Raw genomic sequence first — 19479 nt, 5'->3', positions numbered from 1 at the left:
CATGGGCCCATTTTTATCTGAAGGTGTGTGCTCTTCTTCAAATTGAGACATTTTCTTCCTTTTTAATCCCTAATTCTCACCACCATTCCTTCTGTTCTTTGTTTCTGTAACCTCTGTCACTGAGATGTTGGAAAGCCTGAATTCACTCATGTCTCATAATTTCCCCTTTGCCCGTTTTCTGCCTTTCTGGGATTCCTCAATATTCCTGGCCCATTGATGGAACATTTTGTTCCTTTTTTTTTTTTTTTTAATTTATTACAACATGGGATCTTAGAATTGAAAGTGTAGGTGTGTGCTTAGGTTTCCTTCGTGGTTCAACTTCCCTGGTTATCTTTTTGGTTTGTCTAGTTCCTTTAAGTTGTACATTTTAAGATAAAAATCTTTATATTGTGTCTCTATTCTATACCTCTTAAATTACTATTTTTGTTTTTCGGAATTTTTTTTTTCAATTTTGGTTTTCAAAGACTTTATAATCCGACTCATTCCACCTAGGAAAAATAATCTCCAAGTTATTTCCTATATACATCCTCTTTAGTTTCCTGCCCTTTATCTGCCGTGGCATCTGGAATGTTCCCCACTCATTCAAGAAGCCCTCCTGTCCCCACCCCTCTACAACGATTATTCACCAAGCTTCACAACTGCCTGGACTTTTTCCCAAATAGACCTAGACCTGGATCAGCAGCTCTGCCCATCAGATCTGGACTTCTCCCTCTCCCACCCCACCACCCCTTCAATAAGCTCCTCAGGTGATTCTACGCACACCCAGATGAGGACCTCGCAGCTCCCTCTTCTCTTCCGGGCCGCCCCGCCCCCGCGGAGGGTGGTTGGAAAGGTTCTCACGGGGGCTGGAGAGGTCCTCGAGCCGCAGGCCCGCTCATCGGCCACCCTCGCCGGGGTAGGTAGGTACCCACGATCCCCAGGCGCTGCGCTGTCCGGGAGCCTGACCGAGCGGCCCGCGGCGTGAGCTGCCCGGGCCGCCCTCCAGCGTGGCCCGCCGGGCCCAACCGTCCCACCCGCCGTGCGTGCGCGCCCGGGCTGCCCGCCCGGAGCCTCCCGCCGGCCCGAGGCACCGTGCGCAGGCGCGTGGGCCGCACTCGGCTCCGCTTTTCCTCCGCAGCTCCTGGGGCGCGCCGCCCTCGACGCTGTGGAACAGCAACGGCAGAGCCCAGGGCCGCTGGGGTGCGGGGTGGGTCGGCTGGGCCGGCCTGAGAACGGGTGCGCCCCCGGCCTCCGCTCCCCAGGCTGCCTCTCTCCCCACGGTTAGTGGGCGGGCCCCAGGGCGCGTCCCCACCCCTCCAGGCACCGTGGGAGACGTTGGGGGACAGGGCAGCAGGGTGGCCCCCATACCTGGGCAGAGCGGGAGGGGAGGAGGCGGGCAAAGATGTGTCGTTGACCTCGGGCGGGAGGAAGCCGGAAGTTCCGCACAGTGATTTGAGAGGGAAGAGAGCTGGTGGGAGCATCTTGACGTGGCGCCGCCTCCTTGACCGGACAAGGTGCTGCTCCCCCTGTCCCGTTCCCGGTCTCGATTCTGAAAGAGTCAGATTCTGTCTGATAGGAAGTTTGCAGCGTAAATAAGGTCCCAAACCAACTCGAGCTAAAGCTTCAACACACTAACAAAATGAGCCAGGAACTTGGGCATCTCACACATGAGCCATGGCAGTGATTTCCTGAGACAAAGGGAGGTCAGTCCTCACAGGTTGAGATTTGGGGTTTGCACTGTGTGGGCGCTTTGAGGTACGCATGTTTTAGAACACATGCTGTTGGTTTTGTCTCATCACCTTTAAAGGTTGTGTAAAGTCCACTGTTGGTCTGTTTTACATTTTCCCTCTCCCCATCTTAGGTTTGTTGGCTTTTCCTCATAGTCATGTTTTTGTCTTAAGCCCAGCAGGGTACAATGTCTGAACAGGAGCACATACAGGAGTGCCTGAGGAAAGAAATAAGGTCACTTCTCATTTCCACCAAAGATGGTTTGACCCCACAGCAGTTGGAAAAGGAGTATCTTTTGATGGTTGGCAACCATCTACCTCTCAGAATCCTGGGGTATCGATCCACCATGGAGCTGGTGTTGGACATGCCTGATGTTGTCAGTATCTGTCCCTGCTGGGATGGTACTGTGATCCTGAAAGGTGAGTTGGCGATTTGAAGGTTCTTAAACTTTGTAATAGTAATCATTTAGTAAAGAATTGTTTTAATTCTTTAAATTATCTTGAGTCCCAAGCAGTGGATTTTAATGTCTCAAGGGAGAGGAAAGGAATGCAGGAAGTTTTGAGGTTACAGGCAGAGTTGAAGCTTTAGCAGAATTAAGAAAATTTTCCCCAAAATTGCATTCACAAAAACTGAATTTAGATTATAATTTCATATCATCACAATGTTGTTGTTTTTTTAATGGTTTTTTAATGATGATGTTTTAAATTTTATGAAGCACAAAAAAATCATAGGGGAGTTCATTGTTTGAGAGTTTCTTTCAGGAGTCAGTTGGCAGTATTGATAACATACTGGGCTTTACCTTTATCTTTTCGTCCTCTGGTAGAGGAGCTAACAGGCTGTTGTCAAAATGCAAGAACTGGAGGGAAAAAAATGCAAAAACAGGAGCCAAGCATTTATGTTTATCATGCTACCTAAACAGCCCCTTCGAGAATTAAAAATTGTCCAGATAATCAGATATAAAGGATAAAGAAGGGAGTAATGTCTCACTTAAATATAATTTCTTTTTTCATATCTCCTTAGCCATTCCAGATGAATCCACCAAAGGAATAGCAAGTTTAGTTGCAAAACAGAGAAGCAGCCATAAGGTTCGAAACTCCATGCAGAGGGGAAAGGCAGGTGTTTCCTCTGGGCCAACTTCTCATCCACGGGTACCTTACCGAGGAAGGGTACCCCCTATTCTTCCTGCTGTTGTGAAGAGTGAGTTGAAAGACCTCTTGGCATTGTCTCCTGTTCTCCTCTCTGATTTTGAAAAGGCATTTGCCAAGCGATTTGGACGATCATTCCAGTATGTGCAGTATGGATTCCTTTCTATGTTTGAAGTGCTAAATGCAGCTTCGGATGTCATTTCTGTAGAGCAGACTAGAGCAGGCTCTTTGTTGATGCTAAGGAAGAATGTAACAGAGGAAAAGCAGAGAGGATGGCCAGCAGGTAAGCATGTTAGCATTAATGACTGTGTTGTGGTTTAGCAAATCTTGGAGCAATTGTGGCATGCAGGGTTTTGTAATGACACAGTTCCACAATGTTACTGAGGTTGAATCTTGCCATTACCACTTGTGAGGTTCATTATAGCACTGTAATGCTGATGATGTCTTTTTTTTTTTTTTTCACTGTTTTTTTTTTTTTTTTTTTTTTTTTTTATATAGAGGCATGTTTTCTTTCTTTCTTTCTTTATTTGTTTGTTTTTGTTTATACATGCACTGGGTACAGTCAGAAGCGCGGGAGGGTGAGAGAATTCACCAGAGCCAGAGCAGAGAACAGAGCAGGCAGAAGGACCGAAGTACACTGCTGAGGGGAGCAGCGGGCGGCAGGAGAGGTCTGCGCGCCATGTGGGACCCTCCTCCGGTGGCCGGGGAGCAGCCGGGGATCGAACCGGCGCCGCAGAGGCCGCAGGCAGCTTTGCAACCCAGCGCTCAACCGCTGCGCCACCGGGGAGGCCCCTGATGATGTCTTTATAGCACTGTAAATGAACATGAATTACGTATGTTCACATAAGATAGTAACATGGAAAAGAAAATGTTAAAAAAAATAATTCTTGGTGTGTGTTATCACTTGTCTTTGCTGTCTTGGATATCCTAGTAGATACTCCAATAATCTATATAGTGTAATGATAATCCACCTTATTTGTAATAGCATTTTACCTTGAATTCTCATTGCCAACCATAGACAATTGGGGTGAGTGACCCTGTCTAATAGATAAGGAAACCACTCAGGAAAGTTAAATAGTTTTTCCAGAGTCACACAGCTGGAAATATCTACCTAGGTTAGATATCCAACTCTTATTATTATACACATCTGTAATTTTCCTGCCTGATCACTCTACCCCTTAATGGCTCACAAAACCATTGTGATCTTTTGTATAGTGTTTCCCTTAGGCCTCAGTAGTATAGGCTCTATACACTGAAGCTGTTTGGGATAATTATATGCCTACTTCAGTGATTTTCTTTCCCTCCTAAACCTGTATTGGATTAAATAGGTGAATCTTGAGAATGTCACCAGTTTACAAACCAATATTTAAACTGTGGTGGGTAATGTAACTTTTGAAGAGTGTGCTAAGGGGGTTTCACAGTCTGATCAAGGAAAGGTATGTGGGCCAGTGAGTGTTTTGATTCTAGTCTTCAATCTTGTAGTATACTTGAGACACTCAAACTTTGGGAGATTAACTCATGCTGTTAAAATAGTAGGAGTTTAATTTGTATACAGTTCTCTGCCAATTTATTGAATAGTAGGGATGTATATTCCTTTCCCCACGTTTGGCCCCTCTCTGGTCATCATCAGGATATCTTGGAAGTAATTGGTTTTTTTTAGGTGAGCTAGATCTTAGGGTAAAGAAGGAGCTAGGCCATGGAAAAGGCCAGTGATACCTCTTTTACTTTGTACAGTAGAATACATCTCTCCAGAGGGGAAAAAAAATCTGCATTCTAGAACAACCTTTATTCTGTTGCTTATCTTTTGTCTTAGACATCTTTCCACCCTACTGCCCCGCCTCCCCGCCCCCCCCCCCCCCCGCACACACACACATGCATCCTACTAGAACTAAATTTGATGAATGTAGTTCTAAGCAGACTCATTATTTGGAGCCTTTGCTTCAAACAGGATACAGCTTTTTACCTGTCAAATGCTGCTTTTCTGTAATTACATTCAGGTGACCTTAAGTGAAGTTTTAGATAAAGCCCCAAACTTTTCAGCAACACACTTATGATCTACTAGTTTTCTTCTGTAGATTAATGATCACATCCATTATGTTTATTTTATTTATTTTTATTTTTTTTATTTTTTATTTTATATATTTTTTACATCATTTTTCATTTTTTGCACAATGTATGCATTTTGGTCTCACTCATAGCAGGAATTTAGAAAACCTAAATAAGGAGCCAGGAAAAAGACTAATTATAATAAAGTAAAAATCAAAATCAGCAGCAGCAGAGACACACTACAGCTGGGAGAGGAGGAAGTAGGATCAAAAGGGGGGTGGGAATTGTATGGGGACTATAACCACTTTCATTATGTTTAAATTTTATTGGCTTAATATAAAACTGTAAGCTTACTTTCCATAATTTTTAGTTTTCTAAGTTGAGGGGAGTGAGTCACCATGGCCTCTTATGTATAACCACCAGAAAATAAGCTAAAAATTGCTAGTGACAATTTTTCTCTTTTTACAAAAGGTAAAACTTTTGCCCAGCCATTTAGAATGAAGCCAGGGTCATACCCCACAGGCTCACCAGTAGCAAAGGCACGCTTTTCACAACCTACTTCAGACATGGAACCACTGAAGCCAATACTGAACATAGAAAAGACTTCTAAGTCAAATTCAGAGGAGACTTCAAGGATGAATCACACTGAAAAATTAAACCAGGTGAGATATTTGAGTTTGGAGATACAAATATACCAAATTTTTTTTTTTATTCCGTGGTTATTAGATCTGATGGAAAAGCTGACCTTTTAAATTTGAAGTCACTTGTTTTGGATCTCATTAAGAATTTCTGTGGATTAGCAAGAAGTTGCAGTAAGAAAGAGTACTATTTTATCAACTCCATGGTTTCTGCTGTTCTACAATGACTCCCAAATCTGTATCTCTATTTCTATCTTGTTACTTTGCACCAAAGTTATAGAAGTTATTTGCAAATTATAGTATTAATATATTCACCTAAATGTCTGACCCTGAACACCATAGTCCTGGTGTTTTTCTATGAGCAATGCTAAAGCCCTTCGAATTAGAACTACTTGAATATAACCAATTAAGTTAGTTATTGTTACGTTAGTAAAATAGTAAGTTAAACTCAGAATAAGCACTTGGAATTACATTTAATACACAAAAGTGCAGTATTTATAAATTAAAAAATTAGCTTTAGTAACATAATTCACATATTGCAAAACATACCCATTATAAATGTAGTCTGAGTTTTGATAAAGGCATCTGGTTATGTACTCATCTCCAAAATCAGGAAGCAGAACATTTCCATCATCTCTGTTTTAGGTTGCTCCGTAGTGAACATTCATTGCTTTATTATAAGGAAAACATGTTATTAAAAAGAGAAAGTCAGTTCCTCCTTTGTAAAATGAAGCCCCTTTCATGAAGGAGATGCAGATCTGACCTTTATATCTACTGTTATCCATTGCCTTTCTTTGCTTCACAAAGGAAATGGTTGGAACAATTTAAAACCTTTTGACAAGACAAGAATATTCGTTTTACCGTGCTCTATTCAGTTCGCTTTATTTTTTCCTTTTGAGAGAAGGTTTGGAACAGGAATGAAAATGTACATGGGCAAGTATGGATTAGCTATATTTTCTAGTGAGTGAAGCTTCGTACTCTGTCTCACCCACCTCATCAGAATTCTCTACATTAGTACATAGTCTTAGATCACAGCTAATGCTGGTGTTTCTTTGCTTCCCATTAGTAGGTCTTTGCCTGTAAAGAATAGGGATCTGACATTTCTAGGTTTTCTAACCTTAAAACTATCTAAGAGTACCCCCTTCTACTGTATGCCTTGCCTTAACACATTAGAAAACTTGATTACAACATTCAGCTTGAGATTTAAAATAGGTAGGAATTATGTAAAAGATGTTCTGGTCCTAAATGACTTAAAAAATCAGAGCTGCATTTTAGCTTGCACCTAATTTTTAATTTGCAGCTAAGCAATTGATTGTCTTTACATGAATTACATGTCGTGCTTGGTATTACATGTAACAAAAGAAGAATGTTTATCTCACCTGATCACCTCTGTCAATTAATTTTTTAAGAATATCCTCCACAAGCAATTGTATATGTTAAACAAGTCTGTCAGAAGGAGCAGTTAGTGGGTTGATTTAATGTAATTCTCTGGAAATTGCTTTCTCCAGCCAGCTTGGAGTAGTAGTGCTGTGGCTATTTCTTAGGCGTTCAAATGATACTTTTAATATGGCAAGTCAAATTCCATATTGCCTAACTCTTAGTCAAATGAGATACTTGGGAAATATTTAAGCAGTTGAAATCTTTGCTTCTGTATGTTTCTGTGCCAGTTCTGTGATCTTTATAAAAAAAAATGTGTTCTTTTCACCATATGGCCAAAAGGTCTGTAGTATATTCCTCTAAGATGTTACTTCTGTTTCTTTCTGCTTTTAGCCATATGTATCCTCCTCCTGGAATGTTTCTATACTCATTTCTCTAAATATCACCCAGGTATCTGTTTTTTAAAACTTTTTCTTATGACTAAAGTAATGCAAAGTGATTACAGAAAACCTGAAATATAGAAAAGCACAGAATGAAATCATCTATATTGTTCTCACCCAGAAAAATTGAGTTTTCTTTTTCAAAATAAAATTTGAATCATTCTGGTCCAAACTTGTAACCTGCTTTTTTGATGGGGGTTCTAACTATGCATTGTCAATGCCCCACATTATTAAATACTGCGGTGCAACATAATTTTTAGTAGCAATGTGGATATGCCATAATTTATTTAACTTATAACATATGTTGGTATTTAGATTATTTCTAGTTTTTGCTATTAAAAATAATTATACAATGAAAATCTTGTTAAAATTTGCACATATCACTATTACTCCACAGGATAAATCTCTAAAAATCAACTACTGCATCAAAAGGAACATAGACTTTCATGGCTTAGCATATATATAGTCATGTTGTCCTCTGCGAAAGTTGCTTCAGCTACACTCAAGTGAGATGTGTGTTAATGTGCTTCTTTCCTTACCCCTTTGCTGGTTTCTACTCAGTATAAATGGACTTTTTTCTTCAGAAAACCTTCCCCAACCTCATTTTCCCCCACCTGCCCTAGTTGAAGTTGTCTCTCATTGCTTTCCAAATATCTTCAGGCATATTATCTTATGACACTTTATTATTGTTATTATTTTTTGCGGTTACATTGCAACACTATACATGATGTAGAGGTAGAGGTTCACATCTCTTCAAATAACACTGTAGGTTTTTCATATTTATTGTAATTGTAATTATGTACTGTCTGATTGTTTAATATTTGATTCCCACACCATGGTGTCAGTGAACACATCTAACCTGTTTACTACTGTATATCTAGTGCTTAGAATATTGTGAAGCACACACTATGTGTTCAAGACATCTTTGTTGAATGAATAGGCATTATTATTTTTAAAAAAGAGTTACCTAATTTGATAGGGTAATAAAAAATCTGACCTATTAGCAGTTGAAATTAATACCCTGATTAGTTATTATTTTTAGGAATTGCCTATTCATGTCTGTTCATTTTTCTGAGGAGTATATCATTTTGATTCATAGCTCTTATAGAAGAGCTATCACATTTTGGGGGTCTGTTCCATCTTTATGTCCATATATTATAATCAAGATTCATTGCCCATTCTTTGTTTTGCTATATAGGCATTGGAAACAAATACATACCTCTCGATTACTTTCTTCATGTCAATTACTCATTACCTCGTACTCCTTCCCCACAAATTCTAATATCTACTCTCTAATTATAGGTATCCCCCATATTACATGCACTAGGAAAAAATCTCTCCCACCCCTTTCAGTTTAAACCTAATTTAATCATCTAGCTTGAGGGGGGAAAGAGTTTTTTCCCCTTATCTTCTTGAGGGGTATTGTAGTCCTAGCTAAGAGCCCACCATTTTGACATCTTAATCTCATACCTGGCAGATATTTTCCCCTGAATGGGGGTTACATAATAAGTATTTGAGAATTTGAGGGCTAGTTGGTCTCTGTTGTAACTTCTCTACTCTAGCAATACAGAAACAATCATGAACAATAACTGAATAATGTGATCATGTTCCAATAAAACTGTATTTATGGATCCTGAAGTTTGAATTTCATATAATTTTCATGTGTCACAAAATATTATTATTTTGACTTCCCTCTCCCCCATTTAAAATGTCAAAACCATTCTTAGCTATTGGGACATATTAGACTGATGGCGAGTCAGATTTGACCCATGGGCCATAGTTTGCTGACCCTGTCATGAGCCATGCTCCAAAGACAAATCACATTTGTAATGACCATCCAGCCACTGACGTCCCAGTTTCCCAGCTCTTGGAATTGATTTAAAACCAGTAAAAACTTATCTCTGTGTCCCAAGGTCCTTTTCTTTCCATATAAAATTTGAAATCCTTAAGGGTATTTCCCTTGAGGCTCTTACTATTTCATCTCAGTAGTTTAGCAGTTCCCTCTCTCCATTGTCTTCTTTCCTAATTTTTGTGGATTGCACCTTTGTAATTTCACCACTTTCCATTCTTACTCTTTCAGCATCTTAGCTGAAACTCTGACCCAGAGACCCGTAGAGGCTTCCTGATTGTTCACCCCACCAATCTAAGATTCTGCTGTCAGATTGAAGTTCTGATAATGCCTCTCTTTGCTAAAAGTCTCTAGTATCAATTTTTTTATAGATTAAAAAATTGCATTTAAGATATTCTCTAATAAGACAAAGTTTTCTTTGTCCCTAATTCCTACAGGCAAATTGCCTTATTCTTTTTCCTTTGTTTATGAAATTACTTTCCACACCCTCTGCTGTCCTTCTCTGCAGTATTCTCCCCATCCTTCAAGGCCCTTCCAAAAACTTAATGAGATGAATCCTTCTGCATTTTGTGCCTCTTAGAGTCAACCTTAGGTTATAGCTGTGTATGCATTGATCTCATGTCTCGCCTTAATTGTAAGTGGCTGAAGAGGAATGATGTTGTCAAACATGACCCCTTTTTGTTCCCTGAAACACCTAGCACAGCAGTATGCTGGGATGCAAGAAATCCATTATCTTTAGGTCCTCTTACTCACTGGGAGAGCTCTAGGGAATTGTCTCATGGCACAGAGAAGAAATAAAAACATTTGATCAAGGGTTGAGACCTTTACAAAGCTCGTGATAGTATCATAGGAATTTAATTCTCCCCTTCCCAGATCCCATCTTTCCATCAATCATTGAGATATTGAGACTGTCTTCATTTGTAAGAGACCTAAAAAGTAACACACGTTGTAAGTAATAACAGGCCAAGGGACAATAGAAGAAAGATTAATAAATAAAAATTTAGAAGGAAAAAACATTAATAGTGATTATGTCTGTGTGATAGGATTTTAGGTAATTGTTTTTCTTTATACCGTTTCTATCTTTTTCATATATATATATTATATTTACTTAGCATCTTTATTTTATTGTATTTTTTTAAGATTTTTTTTTTTATTTATACAAGTTCTGGGGTACAGGCTAGATGCGTGAGAGGGTGAGAGGATTCACCCGAAACAGAGCGGGGAACACAACAGACAGACTGACGAAACACACTGCTGAGGGGCAAGTGGGCGAGACAGGAGAGGTCTGCTGCACCATGTGGAATTCTTGCCTGGCCGGCTGGGATCGAACCCACGCTGCAGAGGCTGCGGACAGCTTCACAGTGCGGCGCTCAATCACCTGCGCCACCAGGGAGGCCCTTCTTAGCATCTTTAAATGGTTTTAACTCCATGGTCTTTCTCTCCACTCTGGGTCTCTACTGCTGTGGGATTCACTGGGCCCTGGCTCTCTGGGGATTCTCCTTGCTACTTTCTAAGCATCACTTGCAGCTCACTTTTTCCATTATTCCCATGCATGGTCTTTTCACCTTATGGGGCCTCTCTGTGCTGTTGACTTCTCGCTACTAAATCCTCACGACACCACCTACCCTCTTTAACCTTAACTTAGGCCTCTCTACCTTTATTCCCTACCTGTTGAGTTTGGATAGTTATTATTTTCACCCATTATTTCCTCAGTTTTATTTTTATACTCTGTACTTTCCTACCCTCTGTCCTCAGGAGTGGGCCTTTTTTCTGAACTCACAGAATACTGAAGCCTTAGGATAGTAATTCTCTTCACCTTCTGGCCTCGCATTCACAGAACCTTTTTGTATCCTAGCTGATTCTTAATGTCTTTGTTTCTGTTACAGCAGAAGAACTATTCCTTTAAGGCCAAACACCCTCCAGCCTCCCCCCAGTGCCTTAGTTCACACTCATTCCCTTTTCCTAGAAAACTTCCACCATTCAGTCTTTCTGCTGCATTAGGCATTTTCTTAATTATCTGTTTAATAAAATCAAATACTTTCATAAACAGAAGGAAATTAGTAACAAAAATGTTCTCTGGCTAAGAATATAGGATTGAATAATTGAAAGCTCTAGAATCTAATTGTTATAAAGAATGTGAATTATCCTGGAAAATTCCAGAGCATTTAGTTTTATAAAGGTTCCATCTACTGGAAATATAGTCTATATGGTATGAAATGCTAGTCTCTCTTAAAAGCAATTTTTTACTCATTTAATTGAAATAGATTTCCTTCTATAGATGTTTCCTTTACACATACTATTTAGATTTTTTTTTTGGAAACTGTTATTTAAACTATTTTTTTCTTTTCTTTTTTCATAGTTGGAGAATACATTCAAGTCAGTTATTGCACAAATTGGACCTGGAGGGACTATCGATCCAGAACTCAAACATAAGATAAAATCTGTAAGTATGCTATATCGGGAAATGGATAAGAATAGTTGATTATTTAGATATCATTTGTGGTTAGGTTTAATTTGCCTACCAGTATTTACTAGTTTTATATTAATACCTGATCTTTTCAAATATACTGCAAGTAGTTAGTCTCTTAATTTCAGAAAAAAATAAATTGCACACACACACAAAATTTTATATTCTCAAAATTACTCAGAAACTGTAAGTTCTTCTATAAATGCTCTCTTCTGTGTTATCTTGTTGAGAGTTCAATCTGTGATACCAGTTACATATAATATATATAATATGTGACACACATTTTTGTGTATGTATATATATGTGCATATATACATATATGTCAAGTATTCTGAACAGTACATGGTATTCCATTGTGTTAGATGTAACCTATTTCACTGATAAGATCTGAGATTGATTAGCATTTGTGTTATTTCTAGCCTTGGCTATTAAAAAATACTGCAGTTAATGTCCTTGCACATTTATCTGGAAGTGGAATTGCCAAAAGTATTGACTTTTTTAAGTTTTGATGATAAATATGACTAAATTGCCCTCTAAAAGGTTTGAACAAATTTTCACTCCCACTGACAGTGAAATATACCTATTCAATTTTCTTGTTTTAATTTATATTTTTTTATTTTTACACTGAGAATCTTTTCATATGCTTAATAGCCATTTATATTTCTTATGTGAATTTCCTGTTCGTGTCCTTCTCCTTAATTTATCATTTTGCCTTATTAATTTGTGAAAGCACTTTGACTGGTATGCATTGGGCTAAAAGGAATGTGCACTTAAAATTTTGGTGTAAGTTGTTAATTCTGGTTTCAATAATCCTCTGAATAGTGCCATTCAGAGTCTTACTACCTTCTATTATTCTACTTTGTGCACTCAGGCTTTGATTTTATCTGGAGATTTGACCAAGTGTCCAGCAATTACTTAAGAATGTTCACTATAATCTTTGATGGTGACAAAAAATCAGAGAAAAATTAAATAGTCATTGATAAAGAATTGATTAAATTATCCTTTCAAGCTAGGGAATATCATGTGTCTCATAGCTAAGAAAGATTATGTGTATCTATTAACTTACATGTATCTCCTTGTTTTATTGTTGGACTCTAAAAGCTGACTTTTTCTTTAAATTTCTGGGTTTTTTTTCTTTTTTATTATGATACATACCATTAGTTTAAAACACTGTATAGGTTCAGGTGCAGTTTCTCATATCACCAACTCTCCATGTCACCCCACACCCATCAACAACCATCCAGCCCTGGGCCTCCCTGTTGAATCAAGGGGTTAAGATGCAGCACTATGAAGCTATCCACAGCCACTGCAAACTGAGTTCGATCCCTTGCCAGCCAGGGAGCTACCTACATGGCGCAGCAGACCTCTCCTGTCTTGCCCGCTGCTCCCCTCAGCAGTGTTTTGAGTCACTCTGCCTGTTCTGCTCCCCACTCTGTCTCTGGTGAATCCTCTCACTTCCCACAACTCTGGCCTGTACCCCAGTTCTTGTATGCATAAATAAATAAATCTTAAAAAAAAAATCCAGCCCATCAACAACCATCAACCAATTGACCCCCTTTACCTTGACTCTCTCCATCTCCTTCCCTCCTGATAACCACCATTCTGTTGTCAGAATCCAGGGTTTGTTTTTGTTTTGTATGTTTAATTGCTTTCCTCCCTTTACAATCCAAAATGATTAAGATCATACAGTATTTGTATTTCTCCTTGATTTATTTCACTTAACATAATCCCCTTAAAGTCTATCATATTGTTGCAAATGGCACTATTTCATCTTTTTTATGGATGAGTAGTATTCCGTTGTATATGTTATCTTCTGAACTCATTTGCCTGTCACTAGGCTCTTGGGTTGTTTCTATACATTGACTATTGTGAATAGTGCTGCAGTGAGCATAGGGGTGCATATATTCAAATCAATGTTTTTATATTCTTCGGGTAATTTCTAGATCATATGGTAGTTCTATTGTTAATTTTTTGAGGAATTTCTATACTGTTTTCCATTGTGACTGCACCAATATATATTCCCATGACCACAGTATGAGGGCCCCTTACTTTGCACAACTTCATCAGCACTTAGAATTTCTTGACATTTTGGCAATTGCCACTATGAGTGATATGAGGTGAAATCTCATTATGGTTTTGATTTATATAATGTTAATCATAAGTGATATAAAACATCTTTTCGTGTCTCTCTTGGCCATCTATATGTCTTCTTTGGTGAAATTCCTATTTAAATCCTCTGCCCACTTAAAAGCAGGTTTTGTCAAGCAGCATATTGTCTTTTTACTTATTGTCATGTTTAATGTGACTATGTGTGCATTAAATTGTTTTCTGAGTGGATTTTTTCTGAAGTGCAGCAAACTAGTGTTTCTGGGTCACTGAACTTTGGAATAATTTTTCTTTATATTTTTCTGAAGCTGAATTAGAATTTTTAATGAAATATGTAATATCTGGAAAAATCTAGCAAACACAGATCTTTTTATACTTTATTGGTAAGGGTGGTTTTGCTGCTAGGAATTTTACTTAAAAAAATCAGACAAGTGTGCAAGATGTAACTATGAGGATAATTGTTGAAATATTTGTCATCAAAATAGGAAACAGCTATAAGAAGAGGACTAAGTAAATGAGTTTAAATATGTTGAATATTTTGAAAAATCTCTAGCCATTAATACATGTTGAACTGTGTTTAGTGACAGGGAAAGATATCTATGACATTATATTAAAAAACTGGGCATTATATAGAAATAATGCCCTTAGTTTTATATTAAATGTAAGTACATATGTGTGCACATACCTGTGAATACTTTCTTTTTGCTTTATGTATTTCCCCAAGTTATCTGTAATATCTTTTCTGTTTCTTCTCTACCTTTTAAAATGCTTGAAATTATGCTGTAGAATATTTCATGCAAGCTAAAACTAAGTGTGCTAGCTGAGCTATAGAAACTTAGGGATTTCTGAAGAGTTGTAGTATTGTGGAGAACAGTTTCTCGATTCTGAAGATGTTGGAAATCATTGTGCTTTCTTGTTACAACCTTTTTAAAACTGGAAGCTGAATTTTTAAAAATTCTGACTGTATTTCAGTCACTCAATATTGTTAATTTTGCCTCTATTATTTAAGTTTATGCTGTTTTAATTTGATATTTTTGTCAATCAACATTGCAATGATATCTATATGGTATTTTATTTTCTATTTGTATTAGGTTGTATCAAAGTTTCCAGAGGGTTTGCTTATGTCTAAACTGCTTGGAGAGTTTGAGGTGAGTGTTTTCTTCTTCATAAACCATGTTTTTATGACTTATGCTTCTTATAATAGACAAATATTTTCTTGCTACTCCTTGGATCCTCCAAGTCTATGCATTAGAACTTAAACATCTTAGACAGGATATTTTTACCACTATTGTTATAACAACACTACAATAAAGAAAATTAGAATAAAAATTTACTTTTAGTTTCTGATAATAATGAGTACCAGTGGGAAAGCAGAGATCCAGAATATGTCATACACTGCTTGTAGGACCCTTTGAAAAATACTTTGGCAGTATCAAATAAAGTTGAAGCTTCTAGCAGTTGCACTTTGACATAAGCATTTATTTATTTATTTATTTATTTATTTATTTATTTATTTATATGATTATTGCATCATTTTTCATTTTTGCACAATATATGCATTTTCATCTTGGTTATATTCCCCATATAATTCCCACCCCTCCTATCTTGACCCTAATCCCTCCTCTACTTCCCCCTTACCCGTAGTGTGTCTCTGGTTTACAGTTGCTTGTTGATTTTGATTTTTTCTTTATTATAATTAGTCTTTTTCCTCGTCCCTTATTTAGGTTTTCTATGAGTGAGACCATCCAGTATTTTTCTTTTTCTTTCTGGCTTATTTCACTGAGCATGATTCCTTCCAGCTCCATCCATGTTGCTGCAAATTGTATGAGTTTATCTTTTTGATTGCTGAATAGTATTCCATTGTGTATATGCACCACATCTTCTTGAGCCAGTCATCTATTTTTGGGCATTTGGGTTGTTTCCATAGCTTAGCTATTGTAAATAGTGCTGCTATAAACATAGGGGTGCAGGCGCCCTTTTGAATTAATGTTTCTGTGTCCTTTGGGTAAATACCTAGGAGTGGAATTGCTGGATCATATGGAAGCTCCATCTTTAGCAGGTTGAGGTATCTCCACACAGCTTTCCATAGTGGTTGGATCAGTTTGTACTCGTGCCAGCTGTGCAGGAGAGTTCCTTTTTCTCCACATCCTCGCCAACATTTGTTGTTGCTAGTTTTTTTAATATGTGCCATTCTCACTGGGTAAGATGGTATCTCATTATAGTTTTGATTTGCATTTCCCTGATTACAAGTGATGTTGAACATTTTTTCATATGCCTGTTGGCCATTTGCATTTCCTCTTTGGAGAAGTTTCTTTTTAGCTTATCTGCCCATTTTTTGACTGGATTATTTACTTTGTTTTTGTTGGGTCTCATCAGCTCTTTGTAGATTTTTGTGATCAGTCCTTTATCATTAGTGTTGTGTGCAAAAATGTTCTCCCAGTTGGTGGGGTTTCTCATTGTTTTTGTTATTGTCTCTTTTGCTGTGTAGAAGCTCTTTAATTTGATATAGTCCCAGCTGTTTATCTTTGTTTTCACTATCACTGCTTTGGGTGATGTGTCCATAAAGATGTTTTTGAGGTGCATGTCATGTAGTGTTTTGCCTATATTTACTTCTATGTATTTTATGGTTTCAAGTCTTATGTCTAGGTCTTTAATCCATTTTGAGTTGGTTTTTTTCATGGTGTGAGGTAGTAGTCAAGCTTCATTCTTTTGCATGTAGTGACCCAGTTTTCTCAGCACCATTTATTGAACAAATATTCTTTGCTCCATTGCATATTCTTTGCTCCTTTGTCAAAGATTAGTTGACTGAAAATCTGTGCATTTATTTATGGATTTTCTATTCAGTTCCATTGGTCCATGTGTCTGTTCTTGTTCCAGTACCATGCAATTTTGATTATTATGGCTTTGTAGTATAGTTTGAAATCTGGGAATATGTGATACCTCCATTCCCTTCTCTTTTTTTCAGGAGTGCATTGGCTATTCTGGTGGCTCCATATGAATTTCATCAGTATTTGTTCTATTTCTTTGAAGAATGTCATTGAAATTTTTATTGGAATAGTGTTGAATCTGTAAATTGTTTTTGGTAGGAAGGCCATTTTGATAAGGTTAATTCTTCCAATCCATGAGCAAGGGATGTCTTTCCATTTCTTTGTGTCTTCTCCTGTTTCTTTTAACAGTGTTTTATAGTTTTCTTGTGTAGGTCATTTACCTCTTTTGTTAGGTTTATTCCCAAGTATTTGATTTTTTTTTTTGTTTCAATAATAAAAAGGATGGTTTTCTTATTTCTTCTTCTTCAGATTTATTGTTTGTGTATAGGAAGGCTACTGATTTTTGTGTGTTGATTTTGTATCCTGCCACTTTACTAAACTGATTGATTAGTTTAATTAGTTTTTCTGTGGAGTTTTGGGGGTTCTCTATGTATATTATCATATCTTCTGCGAATAGTGATAGTTTGACTTCTTCCTTCCCTATTTGGATTCCTTGTATGTCTTTCTCTTGTCTTATTGCTCTGGCTAAGACTTCCAGTATTATATTGAAAAGCAGTGGTGAGAGTGGGCATCCTTGTCTTGTTCCAGGTCTTTTTTTTTTTTAATGTGTATATTAATTTATTAATGAATTATTTTATTTTATATAATTCTTACATCATTTTTCATTTTTGCATAATGTATGCATTTTCATTTTGGTTATATTCCCCATACAATTCCCACCCCCTTTTTCTGACCCTAATCCCTCTTCTCCACCCCTTGCCCCCCACTGTAGTATGTCTCTGGTCTATAGTTGCTTGTTGATTTTGATTTTTACTTTATTGCAGTTAGTCTTTTTCCTGGTCCCTTATTTAGGTTATCTAAATTCCTGCTATGAATGAGACCATCCGTTATTTTTCTTTTTCTTTCTGGCTTATTTCACGGAGCATGATCCCTTTCAACTCCATCCATGTTGCTGCAAATGGAAATGCTTTCAGCTTTTCACCATTGAGAATGATATTGGCTATGGGCTTGTCATATATGGCCTTTATGATGTTGAGGTATGTTTCTTGTATCCCGAGAATTTCAGGGCCTTTATCATAAATGGGTGTTGTACTTAGTCAAAAGTTTTCTCAGCATCTATTGATATTATGTGGTTTTTATATTTCTTTTTGTTGATGTATTGGATTACATTAATTGATTTTCGGATATTGAACCATCCTTGTGTCCCTGGAATAAATCCTACTTGGTCGTGGTGAATTATCTTATGGATGCATTGTTGGATTCTGATAGCTAAAATTTTATTGAGGATTTTTACATCAGTGTAGATTAGAGAGATTGGCCCATAGTTTTCTTTTTTTTTGTGTTGTCTTTGTTCGGTTTTGGTATTAGTGTAATGTTGGCTTCATAAAATGTGTTTGGTATTATCCCTTCCTTCTCAATTTTTTGAAAGAGTTTGTGAAGGATAGTCACTAATTCATTTCTTAATGTTTGGTAGAATTCATTTGTAAATCCATTTTGGGGAGGGTTTTGATTACCATTTCAATTTCACTGCTTGTAATTTGTCTGTTTAGGTGTTCTATTTCTTCTTTATTTAGCTTTGGGTTATTGTAGAGTTGTAGGAATTTGTCCTTCTCTTCTAGATTGCTGAGCTTTTTTGCATATTACTATTTATAGTAGTTTCTGATTGTTCTTTTGATTTCTGCTGTGTCTGTTGTGATCTCTCCTCTTTCATTTGTGATCCTATTTATTTGTGCTTTCTCCCGTTTTTCTTTTGTGAACCTGACTAGGGGTTTGTCTATTTTATTTATTTTTTTCAAAGAACAAACTTTTGGTTTCATTGATCTTTTGTATTGTTTTTTTAAGTTCGATTTCATTTATTTCTGCTTTGATTTTTATTATTTCTTTTCTTCAACTGGTATAAGGGTTTTTTTGTTGTTCTTTTTCTAGTTCTTTGAGATGTGAGATTAGGTTGTTTCTTTGAATTCTTGTTTCTTGATGTGAGCCTGTATTGCTATACATTTTCCTCTTATTACTGCTTTTGCTGCATCCCATACATTTAGGAAATTGGTGTCCTCCTTGTCATTCAACTCAAAGATTTTTTTAATTTCTTCTTTGATCTCCTCATTAGTCCAGTGGTCTTCCAGTGGTGTGGGTTTCAGTCTCCATGAGGTAGGAGAGTTCCTTGCCTTCTTTTTATAATTTATTTCTAGTTTGATGCCTTCATGGTCAGAGACAATGGTCGGTATGATTTCAGTCTTGGTGTATCTGTTGATGTTTGTTGTGTCCCAGTATGTGATTGATCCTGGAGAATGATCCATGTGTGCTTGAGAAAAATGTGTACTCAGATTTTTTGGTGTATAGTGTTCTATAGATGTTTGTTAAGCCCATGAGATCTAGAGCCTTATTTAGAGCTTTAGTGTCCTTACTTATTTTTTGTCTCGTTGATCTATCCATTGTTGATAGTGGTGTGTTGAAGTCTCCTACTACATATGTGTTTTCTCTGATGTCTGTTGTCAGAGATAATAGTTGTCTGATATATTTTGGTGCTCCTTCATTTGGTGAGTATATGTTAATTAGTATTATTTCTTCTTGAAGTATTGTCCCCTTGATCATAATGTAGTGACCATTGGGGTCTCTTTTTACCTTTTTGAGTTGGAAATCTGTTTTATCCTATATAAGTATAGCTGTTCCTTCTTTTTTGGTCCATTTGCTTATAGGATTGTTTTCCATCCTTTACT

At 37.3% G+C, this 19479-nt stretch overlaps 1 protein-coding gene across 10 annotated transcripts in view; it reads left to right on the top strand.

The window, feature by feature from the left end:
• Positions 1–796: 796 nt before the first annotated feature.
• TDRD5 (tudor domain containing 5) overlaps positions 797–19479 on the top strand; it is a 58352-nt gene continuing 39669 nt past the window's right edge. For 3 of the 10 annotated variants that reach the window (XM_037506374.2, XM_037506373.2, XM_037506365.2), the window contains exons 1-6: positions 1509–1682; positions 1886–2126; positions 2728–3135; positions 5370–5560; positions 11562–11645; positions 14867–14923. In XM_037506374.2, the coding sequence (XP_037362271.1) occupies positions 1647–1682; positions 1886–2126; positions 2728–3135; positions 5370–5560; positions 11562–11645; positions 14867–14923 (1017 nt within the window). In that variant the 5' untranslated portion in view covers positions 1509–1646. The other 7 variants (XM_037506377.2, XM_037506376.2, XM_037506370.2 and 4 more) reach the window with 7 other exon arrangements.

Source organism: Talpa occidentalis, unplaced genomic scaffold (genome assembly GCF_014898055.3).
Source record: "Talpa occidentalis isolate TD23 unplaced genomic scaffold, MPIMG_talOcc4v2.1 talOcc4.12, whole genome shotgun sequence".
Taxonomy (NCBI): Eukaryota; Metazoa; Chordata; class Mammalia; order Eulipotyphla; family Talpidae; genus Talpa; species Talpa occidentalis.
Note: the sequence above shows the minus strand (reverse complement) of the source record. Positions and strands in the feature narration are given on the sequence as shown.